The 16,293-nt window shown below is 38.5% G+C and overlaps 2 protein-coding genes across 2 annotated transcripts; both read left to right on the forward strand.

Moving 5' to 3' along the window:
- Positions 1-602: 602 nt before the first annotated feature.
- On the forward strand, positions 603-3,166 carry surf2 (surfeit 2). The gene is made up of 6 exons (XM_034122682.1): positions 603-781; positions 923-1,074; positions 1,254-1,357; positions 2,150-2,323; positions 2,522-2,664; positions 2,748-3,166. The coding sequence occupies exons 1-6, from the start codon at positions 707-709 to the stop codon at positions 2,838-2,840; spliced, it is 741 nt and encodes a 246-aa protein (XP_033978573.1). The 5' UTR covers positions 603-706; the 3' UTR covers positions 2,841-3,166.
- A 1,812-nt stretch (positions 3,167-4,978) lies between these two features.
- surf4 (surfeit 4) lies at positions 4,979-12,966 on the forward strand. Its single transcript, XM_034123216.1, has 6 exons — positions 4,979-5,222; positions 8,038-8,224; positions 9,001-9,077; positions 9,179-9,222; positions 10,498-10,684; positions 11,295-12,966. The coding sequence occupies exons 1-6, from the start codon at positions 5,175-5,177 to the stop codon at positions 11,559-11,561; spliced, it is 810 nt and encodes a 269-aa protein (XP_033979107.1). The 5' UTR covers positions 4,979-5,174; the 3' UTR covers positions 11,562-12,966.
- Positions 12,967-16,293: the final 3,327 nt, after the last annotated feature.

A 16,293-nucleotide genomic window follows, 5' to 3' on the forward strand; every position in this document is an offset into this window, starting at 1 on the left:
GAGCAGTCACTCTGTACAGATAACCTGGCCGATAGTTGAGTTGATAGTTTTCAACCCTACACCTCAGAAAATCTTTCAAGTGTTGATACGTTACTATTACAAGAGTACGTTTTCGATAAATGTCCTCTTTTTCTCTTAAACTTTCTACCACTCACTACCACAGCTTGTTATCGACCATTCTTATGATTTCTGAAAATATGGACAGAGTGAACTATCTTATCTTATTTTTTCTTTGATTTTGAGTTGTGAGATTCTGCCTGTCAGCTGACTTGACGCACTAAGAGCACATGACTTTATCCAATTAACGTTTATTTTTGCATTCTTGAGTTTACTGTTAGTCTTGACTTGTCTGTGTCATTGTAGCAGATTTATTGTGGACAGTTATATAATACTAGTGTCCCTCTATATCTTATTTGATCAGTTTTCCTATGAAGAATACTGAAAACGTAAAGCTTTACTTGGATAACCAACATTTATTTAATCAAATGGTCTTGTTTATAAATTAAATACAATTAAAGCTGAATAGCTTAATCCAATCGTTAAAGCTGACCTACCTAACTTTGGTCAGTAGATGGCGCCAACATATCATGCAACAGAGCCTGACCCTTTGCCCCATCCATGCTTTGCCCACGTGTAGTCACTATTTCCTGTAAGGGGTTGGACTATTCACACACCGATAAATCTGTTTTGATTAGTTATTTAAGCTATGGAGGAATTACCTGCGGACGTCAAAGCCTTTCTTCTTAACCATCCTTTCCTCCAGTTTACAGATGGCAAAAAGGTTGGCGAGCTAATTCCATCAGATCTCACGAAACACACTGTCGTACAATGTGATGCTAGCCGTAATGCTAAATGATCACATGGACCCATGCAGGGTGAAGTGTTGTGATGATTGCATGGTAACCTAATTTGTTGTTTTTAGATCAAATGCACTCTGAATGGCCATGAGTTTCCATGCAACCTGACGGAGCTCCAGGCGTTTACTAAAGGGAAGAAATATGAGAAACTGAGTACGACTGCCGAGTTCAACTACAGACAGTATGAACCACATGTTGTACCAAGCTCAAAACAACCGTAAGGAAGAATAATGTTTACCATGTTATTTATTAAGACAATCACATTTCTAATCTTACTTGCAGAAATTGCACTAGGAATGCTATAATGTATCATCACTCAGAACATGTCTTAATGCGTGTAGCTATCTGCATTTGTGTGATATCTCTTTAATGTGATGCCTCCTGTCTGTTTCCCAGCAAACAGCTCTTCTGTAGGCTGACCCTCAGACACCTTAACCGGCAGCCTCATCATGTCCTAAGACATGTCAACGGGAAACGCTTCAAGAAAGCCCTCGAAAAATGTCAGTCCATTACTTATCTGCATGCATGTCACCTTGTTCTTTACAGGTTGTGATAGACTGCTTTTGAACAGTTGGGTATGTTATACAACCTTCGTGACACAGACTTTTCGTGTGATATTCTAATCCGGGAAGGAAATGGAAGCTATCATGATGATCGGATTACTTACATTTTTTATTTCTATGTATCACTGTTATGATCAAGAGAATCTTTCTAAATCTGCTTGTTTAACATTTACTTTTATAAGCACATCTCTCGTAAAACACAATATTTAAAGTGGAGCTTTTGCCTGATTCTTTTTGAAGAATCTCATTTTACAGATGTGTTGATGAACTAATTGACCTTGGTGGATGAGTGTTAGTCGAGTAAGATTTGTTTTTGTTGAGTACAGCCATACACCTTATAAGACTTCCATTCCCAAATAATCCAGGCAGTTATTTTGTGACAATATTCACGTAAAGATTTGTACTGATGGACTTCACCATCTATTTTATATGTACACTGTAGTATTATTTCAGTTCTTATCAGTGTTGCCATTGTACCTTGGTCCTTCGAAACTCATTGATAATATTACTAAACGTTTATCACACCATTCTTTTTAGAGCTATATGTTTGCCTAGCAGTTACACAGAATTTAATCTGGGCGTTCACATCTTTTAACAGTTATGAATAGACAAAAACCATAAAATTGTTCTCTCAGTATGATCAATATTGAGTCAAGCTATTCAACCTCAGACATATTTTATTATTTCCACTTTCAACTTACTAACATGACTGTCTCATTCCTGCTCTAGATGATGAGTGTGTGGAGCTAGGGATTGATTATGTTCCAGCAAGACAACAACGGAAAAGGCCCAGAGACCCTGAAGAGGAGGCCAGTCGGGGGAAGACCTCAACACATGCGGGAACTTCATCGAGTGACGAGGATCACAGTGACTCAGAAGACAGCATGAGTGACCTCTACCCCCGTCAGTATCCCAAATGCACACACTGTAGACATCTTTGTCCACTTTTTATTATGGTTATTATGTCTAACTGTGCGTCCCGGTGGTCTGTAGAATTTAACTCCAGGCAAAACCTCATGAATTAAATCACTTGTCCATCTGAATGGTGGCTTTTAGGATAGGGGTTTTAGTTTGCTGTAACCCTGTTATATGTTCCCACAGCTACGATGTTCAGTTTAAAAGACGAGCCAGAAGAAGTTGTAGAGGGTAAAGCAGCTAAGGAGGAAGATGACTTCCAGACAGATGAAGATGAAGAGATGGAGGTGGAGGTGGATACGCAGGTGCAACAGCAGAAACGCAAAAAGGTCTGTAGAAATCTACAATCAATTCTTTGTTTTTGTCACTGATGAAATGTTATTTTAATTATTGTTTCATTCATTTTTTTCAGGAACAGGGCGGGGGTGGTCTTCAGAAGAAATTCAGAAATAACCGCTGGAAATCGGGGAGTAAGAAACCAGTTAAAGTGCCCAATGGACAGTAAAAAGAGAAACCATATACATATAGTATTTTTATAACTGGTAATCTGTCAGGGATTTACACAGCACGACCAGTTTGGAGGAGTATTCCTTTCAGAGCCAGCCTGACCTTGTCCTAGGTGAACATCCTTTCGATCTTTCATATTTTCTGCATGTGAAAATGTGTCTGTTGTCAGAGGTGTGATGTTGCACAGTTCTGAAGAGGCTGCTTTATGTAAGGAGGAAGATGTGATAGTGGCAGTAAACACATCATTTTGACTGGATAAGTTGTATTGTCTGGTTTGCAACCAAGTGTTCTAGTATAAAATACAACGATTTGGATTTACAAACATTGTCTGTGTTCTCTTTATTTCATTGCCTGAAGAAGATGAAAATAAATATAGATTTTTATAAAAAGTGACTTTAGCAGGTACTGTATGAAAAAGCTATTACCAAGTCATTTGCGATTTGGCATGCAAACAGTTTTGACAGCTACATCAGCTTTCAGTATGATGTTAAGCTGTAGATAACAGCTATTCCAGTTTCTTTTAATGTTTCCCCCAGGATGTACACATTTTCTCTACAAAAACAGTAAGTTGAAGACTATTTGGAATTACTCCGCCCAGGCACTGCATTAATTCATCTAGTTAACATGTAATTAAGAATTGTAAAATATCTTGTGTAACCACCAAATGGTTCTTCTGAGCCTCGTCATCATTTGCTATCAGGGAGTGTACATATGTTTTACTAAAAGTAGCAAGAACAGTGTATAAATACTCATTCAAAATCTAACTTGTATTAAAGTACAAGATAAGTAAAAATATTTAAAATAGACTTCAATTGCCAAAAGTAAAAGTACTTATTATGCAGACTGGAGCATTTTTGAAAAATACTATTATGTAACTCTTAGTTAAATTATATTGTTCACTGCTCCTGAAAACTGGTACTCAATTACATTTCATCACTTACTAAATGTGCCAGCTTTACTTTTATAAAAGGATTAATAGACCATAATAAACATTTTTAGCAAAGAGGAATGAACAGGCATTGTAAAATATCTTGTGTAACCACCAAATTGTTCTTCTGAGCCTCGTCATCATTTGCTATCAGAGAGTGTACATATGTTTTAAGACTTTCCCCAAGGCCTTGGTCTCGACAGTTAAAGAGCCACAGTGCCTCCTTCAGATTTCCTTTCACAAAGCTGCAGCCAGGCATTTTTAGCAAATAAGAAGCAGCATTAATAGTTAGTTGAAGGCAGAAATTAATAAACATGACTAAAATTCATTACATTATTTGACTTGTGTGTGCAGCTTTTACTTCTGTGAAAAAGCCTGGTGTTTTTGTATTCATTCATTTACACATTCAATAATTGTATTTTGTTTCAATAAAGTACTTTGAAATTATGATTTTCAAATTCAGCTTTAGTTACAACAGGTTTTCTCATTAAGATATTTCTATTGGTATCTTAGACTTAGAATCTAAGTCTAAGATACCAATAGAAATGTTAGAGCATAACAACAAATGAAGAATCATAAAAGCAGTAAGTCAAATAATTCTATCTATAAATAGACATTTCCAATAAAGTAAAGAGTGAAGTTTATTATAGAAAAATAAGAGGCATGTTTTACTAAAAGTAGCAAGAACAGTGTATAAATACTCATTCAAAATCTAACTTGTATTAAAGTACAAGATAAGTAAAAATATTTAAAATAGACTTCAATTGCCAAAAGTAAAAGTACTTATTATGCAGACTGGAGCATTTTCGAAAAATACTATTATGTAACTCTCAGTTAAATTAAATTGTTCACTGCTCCTGAAAACTGGTACTCAATTACATGTCATCACTTACTAAATGTGCCAGCTTTACTTTTATAAAATGATTAATAGACCATAATAAACATTTTTAGCAAAGAGGAATGAACATCTGTCCAAAAAGTGAAACCATCCATATAAACTACTTTAAATGAGAGTGTGCAGCGTTTGCAAGGCCGAACAAAGACTAATTCTACAGATTATGGTAAAAATGAATTGAGGTGAGGTGAAGATAATAATCCTGTGCTCATTTCATCAGTAAAAACCTGTAAACAACACTGAAGCTGGTTCAAGCCCCTGTACGGATCAGTATACGTGGCATACAGCGGTTGCAGTACCATCTAGGGGGGCTCTCACTCGTCAAATCGCAGGGCATTGTGGGGCGGAGGCGGCCTTTCTCTGCGTTCAGGCGATCGGGAAATCTTCAAGTAAATAACGTTAACCGGTGGGAGGAGCAGTTCAAACGCTGCCTGCAAAAAATACCGAACACATCAAAATTGTGTTGCGCTGATCTTTACTTATTAAAATAATCGTTATATTAACGAAACATGGGGCAGGAAGAACTCATGAACACAGCCGAAGACGTGGCAGACCAGGTAACTTCAGTTTTAGCACGACAGTTAGCCGCTGTTAGCATGTAGCGGCTAACTAGTTTCTCTCTGCATGAAGTAGCGTCAGCTCTTCCTAACTGTTTCCTGAAACGCTGTGAAGCCTTTTCAATAAGTGTTGTTACAGTTAGCTTGCTTATTTACGCTAATGTTTTTGCATGACAGCTGGTTGAGGTGTTGTCATGTGTCTCCAGATGGATTAGCTAGCATTATTATTTCACACAGACAGAATGAAACTGACATATGTTTGGGAGCGAACAACCTAGTTTAATCAATATCAATAAGGATATTTGCTACATATATGTGCCAGTAGTAATAGTAGATAGATAGTAATATCTAAGCCAGGCAGTGCCAGACAGCAGTTGTGAAATTACTCAGTTTAGCCTCCAAGTTATTGGCTAATACTTATTAGGCATATTTGGTTTTAACCCTCCTTAGTGTTTGACATTGCTTGTGGCTTAGAGTTGCAACATATCTCAGAAGCATTTGGTTTTCCTAATCTTAGCTTCTGCATGTGGCCTTGACTCCACACAACTCACCAAATAACTGAATATAAACATTAACTTCACTTTTTTAAAACATGCAACAGCTGCCTTGTATAGTTGTGTCTGTCTGTTTTTGTTGTACTGCTATGACTTCAGGCAATGCTCTAATCTATTAGAGTTGAGCTGAGTTATCAATATCAGATGTCAGGTTTGCCTGTGTCACTCATGGTCCTGTGAAGAATTTGGAAAAAGTCCCAGAGCTCTGATTTTGTTTCCTGTACCTTCTGTCCTTTTAAAAGTTACTGCAGTCTGGCTGAAAAGAGTTATGTGCAGTAGTGTTGGATTTATGTCCTTGTTTTGTTGCTGGATAAGCCACCATTTTTTTTAAATCTCATTTTAGTAGTACTGTCAGTTTAATCATCAAGTACTAGAGTCAGTTTTGTGTCTGTTATGGCAGCTGTGTTGACTGAACTCAATCGATATGCCACACACTGCAGCTCTTCCCTAATCTAATCACGACTGATGAAGTTATACACTCCTATCACGAGTGTGTATTGTAAAACATTCAGAAAAAGGGAACCTACACTTTTTTGCTTTATTTGCTTAACAAACTCTGCAAGCCCATTTTGACCCAAGCTAACATGTTTCTTACACGTTACTTTACAAAATGGTCTATTTCTAGGCTGTTGCAGCGACCTCGGATTGGCTCCCAGTTCATCCATTCATGTACCAAATAGCAGTCGTCATAGTGGGAGTTGGTGGACACTGATAGGCTGCCGGGGTCTGACAGTGCTGATGTGGACTGCTCAGTAGGAGGAGCTGTGGGCAGTACACTACCTCTACTATGTCACTGTACTATCTAAGGATCAGTTCATGAATTATGTTTGAGAAAAGATCGTAGGGTATTTTATTGTTTTTTTTTTAAACATTCATCATACTTCAACTCAAAATAATTTAACATCAAGCTATTTAGGGTTGTAACCCAGAGGCACACCCTGTTATTTTGAGGATTTGTTATTTTGTTGATGACAAAATAACTTAAACACTGGGAACATTCTGCCTTGTGAAATCGGTGCAAAATGTTCATAAGCAGTTGTATGATCAGTAGTTAGTATACCTTTTGTAGGTTTTGTTTTTTGCTTGAATATTAAAGATGGGTATTCTGAATGGGTAGAACATCATGTACAGATTAACCTCTTAAAGGTGGGGTAGGTAAATTTGAGAAACCGGCTCGAGATACACTTTTTGTTATATTCCATGGAAGCTCTTAACATCCCGATAGCAATTAATATCTTAAGTGTTTTGACAAAAAATCCATAAAAAAATTTAATCTGTGGAAGCCGTAGTACTGTAAAAAGCACGACCAATCATTTTAGCCGGCCCGGCTAAAATAACTGGATGGCCTACCTGCCTGTCAGCCTTCCATCTGTGCACAAACTTATCTCGTGCCCTCATTGGTCATGTGCGCGTTCGTGTGTGTTGGAGGAGGGGCTCTGTAAGGAAGTGGGAGATTTTTTCCGGCTGTGTATTTTCAAATTCTAGCACACTCAAGCTGGTTTCTCCAAAATTACCTACCCCACCTTTAACCTCTTCTTTTAGTTTTAAACATTTTATAATAAAAAGTTGCTGCTGTTGTTGTAATGAAATTATAAAGAATCAATATTGGCATCTAAATAGCAGCTATGTCAAACCGGGCTACTCTAGTCTTAAAGTGGATTAAAAGGTAAAAAGACCAACGCTGATCCACTTTGTATACTTATGTTACACATTGCAGTTACCCAGGTTACTAAATCAAAGTAAAAACGTTCTCCACAGGTAGCACACCATCTGCCATATCTTCAGATTATGGTGTTCGCTCTCCTTTTTTACAAGGGTCAGTGCTATGTGGCACTAGGGTTTCTCTGGAATTTATTTTTGCTAGCTAAGCCTATCCAAGGCAGCAATTCAGTGTTAAATGACTGTTGCGACATTCACTTCGCCTTGCAATTGTGGGTTGATTCCCATCCACATAATTGCCAATGTAAATAATAATTACTAGCAGGCTTGATGACTTATTTTCTTTTAATGATTTTAAACTCTAATATCTGTTTAGTAGTAACAGGTGGGAATATTGTAAAGGAGTCTTTAGGTGACTGTTCAATACAGTTGAGTATTTGTGTTACAGCTTGGGCACCCAGTAATGTTACGTCTGAGTTCTGCTGTTGTATACGAGCTCAGCGAAGCCTCAGAAACCACATCCTTTGAATCTTCCTCTTTGCACTATAAGCCATCCTGTTTCTTGTCAATAATTTCTCCTCTTATCGCCCTCTTTTGCCCAGTTTCTGCGGGTAACAAAACAGTACCTGCCCCACCTGGCACGTCTCTGTCTCATCAGCACCTTCCTGGAAGATGGCATCCGCATGTGGTTCCAGTGGCACGAGCAGAGAGACTACATTGAGGCTACCTGGAGCTGTGGCTACTTCCTGGCCACGTGCTTTGTGCTGCTTAACCTCGTAGGACAGCTGGGTAAGTGAAAGGGAGGCAGTGCTGTGAGGTTACTGTCAGGACATGAAATTAGATTTTGAAAGTAAGAAGTTGCATCTTTTTGTCGGGTTACAGGGTGGAGTATTACACAACACTAACAAGTAATTCGAATGGCTAACCAAAGGATGTTGCTTTTTTAATGCCAGCAATACAAGAGTGTGCTTGAAGTAGTGGAAGCTAAGAGCTTTACCAAAAATGTAAGACATCAGTTTCAATATGAAAAACAATTTGTGGCATTCTCAAACATTTAAATAGGTTTGTGATTCAGGGCAAATATGTATAAAGTAAAAGTGCTTTTTAGCCCCAATTGTTGTGCAATAGATACAAACACAGTGAACTTCACTTCGGGGTCGTAAACCATCAAGCAGATTAGAGAGGTCACAGATAAATGACAAGACTTGAATGAGCCTAAAAGGCAGCTTACCTGTCCACGGATCACTTCAGAATTGCAGTGTGAAAATGCCTCCCTGAATTCATTAAACACATTGCAAACTGCCTCCCAAATAAAAAAATATTTCGTTAAATAAATCAGCACCCACACAACTCGGTGTGACTTCACTTTTAATATGCCGAATCTAGAAACCATTGTACAAAAATGCTGTTCTTTCAGTCAAATGTGATGTCTATGATCTATCAGAAATTATAACTATTACTGTTGCATTTTCAATTTGTCGTTATAAAGAAGAAAGTTGAAAGCCAACGCAGTGTGTTGCAGACATAATTACCATAACTGTGTGTGTGTGTGTGTGTCCTAACAGGTGGCTGTGTCCTCATCCTCAGTAGAAATTTTGTACAGTATGCCTGCTTTGGACTGTTTGGCATCATAGCGCTACAGGTGAGAACAATTATATTATTACATTTCTATTGTACACAAGCAATGTATCTTTGTAACTAATCCTTATTTTTTTGTATTATTGTTTTTTTTACCCCTACCAGACTGTTGCATACAGCATTTTATGGGACCTTAAATTTCTGATGAGGTAAGTGTCAGTCGTAAAACAAACTCTATTTGTATTTATTGGAATATTTACATCTGGTTTTACCTGTTTTATGACTCCTAGACATAAAAAGCCTGTTTGATTCTAATTAGGGCTGCACGATATTGGAAAAAACTGACATTGTGATTTCTTTCCCCCCCTGCGATATATATTGCGATATGAAAACATACAGGAATTGAAGAAAAGACCGTTTTTTTCCCACAAACCATCCTTTCTTGAACTTTAATGCTATACAATTGGTATTTTTTTAACTATATTTAACCGGATGAAGGATTTTAGTCACGGACGTCTGGATCTTAAGTTATCAGAGCAACTAGCTGAGCTAGCTCGGTTAGCAGCGCCAAACTGCCCTGGAGAAACACATGAAACTACTTTATTCAGTGTTTTTACCTTTAATCACCGGGTCCGTTTGTTTTGGAGATTTGATTGTGATTGGTGGTTCGCGCAAGTTTTCCTTTTGTAGCAAGCAGCAAAATAATTGTAACATGACGTGTTTGAGTTAATTTGCCTACTTAATATCGCAAGAAAAAAAAAATTATAATTAATTTCCACGCGATGTGAATATCGCGCATATCGCGATTATCGTCACGACACGATATATCGTGCAGCCCTAATTCTAATATACATACACATTTAACATTTTAAATTGTACTGCTCCTGTTCACAGTTCAGAACTAACCTTATTCATTTGGCACTATGTAATGCTTTTAGTGCAGCATTGGACATTTTCACTTGCTATGGTACTAAATGAGAAAGCGACTCAGTTGTCAAGCAGAACCCATTCATTACTGTGAGCAAGACCTGTGATTTATTTAAACATCAACAGGACAGAACAGTCTACAGCCATCAGAGAAATCCCATAAATACAGTTCTACAGTCGAGTTTTGCTGTTTCTGCTTTCTGTATGTTTTAATTCATGTGATGTTGGTCGTATGAAGTCAGGGCAAATGTAAGTGCTGGAAGGAGAAGTTATGCAATCAAAGAGTTTCTAAAAGGAAGCCAATTTTTTTAGCACTGGCTACTTTTAAAGTAAGTTAAAATATCAATATGGGCTCTGATTGGCGTGACCAAATCAGTAAGTGTTTATTTGGAAAAAATAACAGATTCATAATATTAAGAAGAACATGTTGCAGCCACGCTGATCAACCTCTGAGTGTCATTAATTAGTTCCTTATAAGATTAGTGCAATGTTGTGTGTTTTTCAGATGTTTTATGACTGGCACTGTCCTAAAGTAACCCCCCTCTCTCCTCTCCTAGAAACCTCGCCCTCGGAGGGGGTCTGCTGCTGCTGCTGGCCGAGTCTCGTTCGGAAGGAAAGAGCATGTTCGCTGGAGTGCCCTCCATGGGAGAGAGCTCTCCAAAGCAGTACATGCAGCTGGGCGGTCGAGTACTGCTAGTGCTCATGTTCATGACTCTGCTGCACTTTGACTCCAACTTCTTCTCTGTGAGTACTGACAACAACATAAACAGTTTTAACATGGATGGATATAACATCTTCAGACCAATGCAACGCCACCAAAAACATATCGATAAAGACATAAACGTAATTAGATTAAGAGTTCAATTAAAAACATTTATGATTTTACGAAATATGCTTATTTACTTTCTTGCTAGAGTAACAGGAGAATGATGCAGCTACTCCCATGTCTGTGGGCTATGTGAATATAAGTTATTTATAATAAGCTGGAAGCAGCGGAAGCGGCTAGCCTGGTTCTTCCCAATGGTAACATATTATGTCTTACACCGTTAGTGCTAAATAATTAACACAATACATCTTGTTTGTTTAAATCTGTATAAAAAACAGAGTCAAAATGACAATTCTGTTGACAGAGGGAAGACGGAGGTAGAAGAAGAAGTATAAAACAAATCAAATGTACTAGGATGACTCGCATTCACTTTCCAAAGCTTCCACAACAGTTAAGCTTTTGAGGTTCTATTCATTTTAGTTCAGTGAGTCATTGCAAATGAATTTGCATACTGATGTCTATTTTACATGATAACCGCACACTGTAAAGTTCAGATCTTCACGCAGCTACTTTAACATTCTTCCACAGATCCTGCAGAACATGGTTGGAACCGCCCTCATCATCCTGGTTGCCATCGGCTTCAAAACCAAGCTGGCGGCTCTGACCCTCGTCATTTGGCTTCTGGCCATCAACATCTACTTCAACGCCTTCTGGACCGTCCCCGCCTACAAGCCCATGCACGACTTCCTCAAGTACGACTTCTTCCAGACCACCTCGGTCATCGGCGGTCTGCTGCTGGTGGTGGCACTTGGACCTGGCGGAGTGTCCATGGATGAGAAAAAGAAGGAGTGGTAGGCAAAGGGGGTTAAGACGAGAGGATTGCACAGCACCACTAACTTCCCCCACCAACTGGGACACAAAGACCCTCCCTCTCCTCCAGCTCCCACCAACCAGGGTACAACAGGTCTTTTTTTTTCTAGCTTATTTTTTATTTGGCCAAATCCACAGACACCACCTCGCCCATCTATGGACATTTTTTCTATTTTCCTCCAGACTAATATATTTGTTTTTTTGATTTTTTTTCTAAACCATTCTTGTATGTCCTTTTTTTTCCCATGACAACAAGAATAAAAAAGGACCGTGTATTTCAAAGTGCAAGGTTAACACCTAGTGGATGATGACTGGAAGAAGAGATTTAATTGTTCTGTGTGCAGAAGGAATGAAAACAATTTATTGTATTTCACTGGTGTTAGGCCATGAGTTATAATAAATTAATGTTCATATTTTCTGAATAAAACCATGTTATTGGATCAAGTGCAGCATTTTGGGTTTCCACCCGAGCATGTTGATATTTTTCTGCCGTTGGAGCTTGGAGTGTTTTGAGATTTTTCACCATAACGAACTTGTGCACTGATTTGACAGCAAATTGCATTGAATCTCCAGGTCTCGCTTCCCATCTTTTTTTCACACCCTAGCCTTTCAATACATCTGGTACACCTTCAGTCTCAACTGACTCTTGTTCATGGGAAGTCGAGTCTGGTGGGACGTTGTATACAAAGTGGTGGATTGCAGTCATGCTTGATTGAAATTTCAATGCAATTGTTAGCTCCAGGACTTGTTATTGGGCACTTTGTACTGTACGTCTTGCAAATGCCTGACTAGTGAACTGTATTTGAAAGTATAATAAGGGGGGGAGGCTCAATGTTTGTGAAAAAACATATTCTGCGATCTAGAAAAGCAAAGAGGACTAACAGAGTCACTAGCCATCCGGACTTTGTCTTTGCTCTGTGTTTTTTGCCCTGTGTAAGAAAAAGTTAAAATAAAAAAAAAGTTCAGTGTATTGATTTTCAGAAGTTTATATTGTATTTTCGATCATTTGTTTTTTTTGATTTTGGAAATTCATGGCAACATTAAAATTCAAAAATATAAAGTCACTGTCTCAAGGTTTTAGCTCTTATTTTGTTCTTGGATTATGTTCCATAAAGAGGCTGAAGGACATTGTCGCACCATCAGATAATTATATTAATATAAATGATCTACATATGAGCCATGCATATGTTGTTGTATGGTTTTACAAACATGCAGTATAGTACATCCTTTCAAGTGCATTTCAGGTATAACAGAAAGAAATGAATGAAAAGTAAAAAAACATTAGTTTTCCATATTTAATATAACTTGCATTCTCTGTAATATCCAGAAGGGGGCGACTCACTGGTTACTGAAAAGATTTTGAGTGTGTAAAAGGCTATCAGAAACTGAACTTGGTCTCAATTGATTTATTACCTCCATAAACATTTCACTTTTAAGAGTATGTTTTGAATTGCTAGTTTCAAATCGTAGTTACATTTAGGAATTATAGTCTAATTAAGAGTTTAATAGAGGATTAAGCAGAGTTAGAGTTTGCTTCCCAGTTTCTAAGCAGCTCCATAGACATTTCCCGTACTATTTGAAACTAGTTTTTTCTTCTGTCCTCCCTTAATCATCTCCCAACAGATCAGCTCACATGTACTCTGTGAACCTTTGAAGGGGACCGGGGTCTCAAAATACTTAACCACTATTAGGTTTATAGCTTGAGCTTGTTTACTACAACTATGTATAAATAAGTTAAATCAAGCTCAACCTCAATCTCAACATAGCAGGCTAACAATATATCAGTTACTTTTATTACCATTTTGAATGCAGGACCTTTTATAAATTGGATTTCCACATGAATATATCGGTTATTTTATCTGCATTTTTCTTATCACTTGTTTTTTGTAAAGAGTATATATTTTATTGAAGGAAAGATGAGTGTTAAATTAAGGCCTACATTTGATGAAATAATCCACTCTTGTTTGTTATATTGTCAAGTTCATGGGATGCCACAGCGTGAGCCTTATCACAAGTAGCTGTCTTTATGAAATGGGGGTTGCCAGATTTTCAAGATATCTCTATTAGTAAAGTAACTCCATATCAAGAAATTAAAAAATCCTCATCATAGCACTTCCCTCAGAGAAAAGATTAATTAAAAGAGAAGTGGTCAAAATTAAAGCCACATATATTTGACTATATTCCTAATAATAAATTCCTGCAATTCACGTTTATTTCTTTGATGTTCTTTTCTCAGATTATTTTGTGGTGGGAATTTATTTATCAAATGTGGATAGAGAATCAAACCATTCAGCTGTCTTTGTCGTATTTTATTTATTGCAAGAAAGTTCAGTCAGTCATACAGAGAGCATACAGTCTGCAGAGTTAGGAAGCAACATTATGGTTTTCCGCTATATCTGAAGAAACGTTAGAGAAAACAAATTATGTAAAACAGAGTAGGGAGGGACCTCGCCAGCCGGCCGGATGATGATTGGAGGATCGTGTTGCCATTCAGCTAGTCTTGACCAATCAAAAATGTACGGGCAACGCCCTGTGTAATAAAATGTATTGTCGCACGAGGTTCGAGGCTCTTGACGGATTTGGTGGTTACAGATTATAGCTTTACTAGCTGTGATTTCCAAGACGTGATGAGTCCTTGGCCAAGTGATATATATCTTTTGCTCTCTTTACAATAAATAGTTAAACTTAGAAGTTGTCTGTCTTTTCTGGAATTCTGAACCCAACAGTGATAATGAAAGGAGCATTCAGATTAACTGAGTTGAAGGTAACAGAGAGTGTAACTAACACTGCAACACATCTTCTTAATAAGGAATTGAAAGGGAAAGTAGATAAACATTAGCAAATAACAATCACACAATGATATTATTAAATTAAGTAAGTGAGTATAATATTTTTCTATTACAATTGGCATACATTACCAGCTACCTCTTTAATTCAATATGGTCCCTTTAAAAATATATATATACAGTATACTGCTACTTTTTTTTACCATGGTGTACTTATCTGCTATTTTGTGTTTTACTTATTCTGTTCTCCTATTATTAATAACGTTTGCATACTTGGTCATTTTTTATTTCTTAAAATGTAAGTCTGTTCTCCTCTCCCCCTTTATCTGCTGCTGTAATAATAATGTACATTTCCCTGTTGCGGGACAAATAAAGGATTTCTGATTTCTGATTTAGAACTAATTAATAATTCGTATAACTCAAGAATATCTTCCCTTGCATGATTGTTAAACATTGTCCAAGACTCCAACATGTGAATGCATGGGCGTAATTTCCACTGGGGACAGGGGGGGACATGTCCCCCCCACTTTTCAAAATCCCATTTGTGTCCCCCCCACTTTTTCTTTTTATTTGTTTACGCAAGCGGTCATCGTCACGGAGGAGCGTCTGTGTGTGTGTGTGGCACAAGCGCATCTTGTGAGAGAGAGAGATATAAAGAGAGAGAGACAGAGAGAGAGAGACATAGAGAGTTACGGGGGTTGTTGTTAGCATTTGGTGCTAGCTCGGAGCTAATGGAGATTAGTAGCTGTTTCAACAATAAGGAGAGGGAGAGCTCTTTCCTGTCGGACTTTGAGAGACTGAGAGAGAGAGAGAGATAAATAGAGAGAGAGAGAGACAGAGAGAGAGACAGAGAGAGAGAGAGACAGAGAGAGAGAGAGAGAGAGAGAGAGAGAGAGACTGAGGCGTAGGCTCCACGAGGACGAAAATGGGTTGAATCCGCATATTTCTCATGCGTATAGCCCTTTAAGCTCGACGACGCCGTAAGGGAAACGTAGAAACATACCCGCAAACGACAACGGGTCCAAAGGTGGATAGATCTGGGAACGGAGCGCTCTGGGGGGTCCAACGGGGCCGTGGGGTCGCCTATACGGTCATGCGTTTCATAGCCCCGCCTCTCCCCGCCTCTCCCCACCTCTGCTGCTCACCTCCGCAAAAGTACACTGCACACTGAATTCAGATTATTTATCTTTATCTCGATATGAACATAAACGCGAGTGAAGTCTAATCTGACAGGACGGAGACACGCAGCTCCTCCGGCTGTGAAGCAGCGAGAGCAAAACACACACTTCAAGTCAGATCACCACCCTTAGCTATTTTAATTACCTCTCAAACTACCTAAACTAGTTATAAATATGATTATTTTTACTGTCGGGTTTACTTACTGGATCAGCTGCTGCATGAGGAAGCAGGAAGATTTAAACTTTAACACACATTGACCGGCGAAAAACTCTGCGCGGTTCCCTCGGCCCCCACCCATGGATGTGCCCCCACCGCGGAGAATAAACAGAAGTGCAGCCATGACAACCATTCTTCTTCGCTGCTTTTGTGGAGGAAGTTGCTGCTTTTGTGGAGGAAGTTACAGCGCCATGTACAGGTTCGGCATATGTACTGCAGCTTTTCCAGCGGTTGGATGTAAACGGAGCCGTCTCGTGGAGCTTGACACAATCCGGTGTATATTGCGTGTGGTCGGAAGGTTTTTTGCGGTTGCGTTTGCGTTACTCCGATGCGTTTTGCCGTATTTGTTCTCGTGGAGCCGGGGCCTGAGAGAGTTACGTGGGTTGTTGTTAGCATCTGGTGCTAGCTCGGAGCTAACGGAGATTAGAAGCTGTTTCAACAATAATGAGAGGGACAGTCCTCTCCTGTCGGACTGAGAGAGATAACGTCAGCTCAGGGAGGTAAAGGACTCTCTGAGTGATTAGGTTGTAAACTTT

This window comes from Trematomus bernacchii, unplaced genomic scaffold (assembly GCF_902827165.1).
Source record: "Trematomus bernacchii unplaced genomic scaffold, fTreBer1.1, whole genome shotgun sequence".
NCBI classification, from domain to species: domain Eukaryota; kingdom Metazoa; phylum Chordata; class Actinopteri; order Perciformes; family Nototheniidae; genus Trematomus; species Trematomus bernacchii.

What these genes read in the sequence shown, in the direction of transcription:
- surf2 (XM_034122682.1), top strand. Translation starts at nt 707, where the DNA reads ATGGAGGAATTACCTGCGGACGTCAAAGCCTTTCTTCTTAACCATCCT. An exon ending in AGTTTACAGATGGCAAAAAG is followed by an intron (nt 782 to 922) that starts GTTGGCGAGCTA and finishes TGTTGTTTTTAG; the next exon opens with ATCAAATGCACTCTGAATGG. An exon ending in CAAGAAAGCCCTCGAAAAAT is followed by an intron (nt 1,358 to 2,149) that starts GTCAGTCCATTA and finishes TTCCTGCTCTAG; the next exon opens with ATGATGAGTGTGTGGAGCTA.
- surf4 (XM_034123216.1), top strand. Translation starts at nt 5,175, where the DNA reads ATGGGGCAGGAAGAACTCATGAACACAGCCGAAGACGTGGCAGACCAG. An exon ending in TAACCTCGTAGGACAGCTGG is followed by an intron (nt 8,225 to 9,000) that starts GTAAGTGAAAGG and finishes GTGTCCTAACAG; the next exon opens with GTGGCTGTGTCCTCATCCTC. An exon ending in GACCTTAAATTTCTGATGAG is followed by an intron (nt 9,223 to 10,497) that starts GTAAGTGTCAGT and finishes CTCCTCTCCTAG; the next exon opens with AAACCTCGCCCTCGGAGGGG.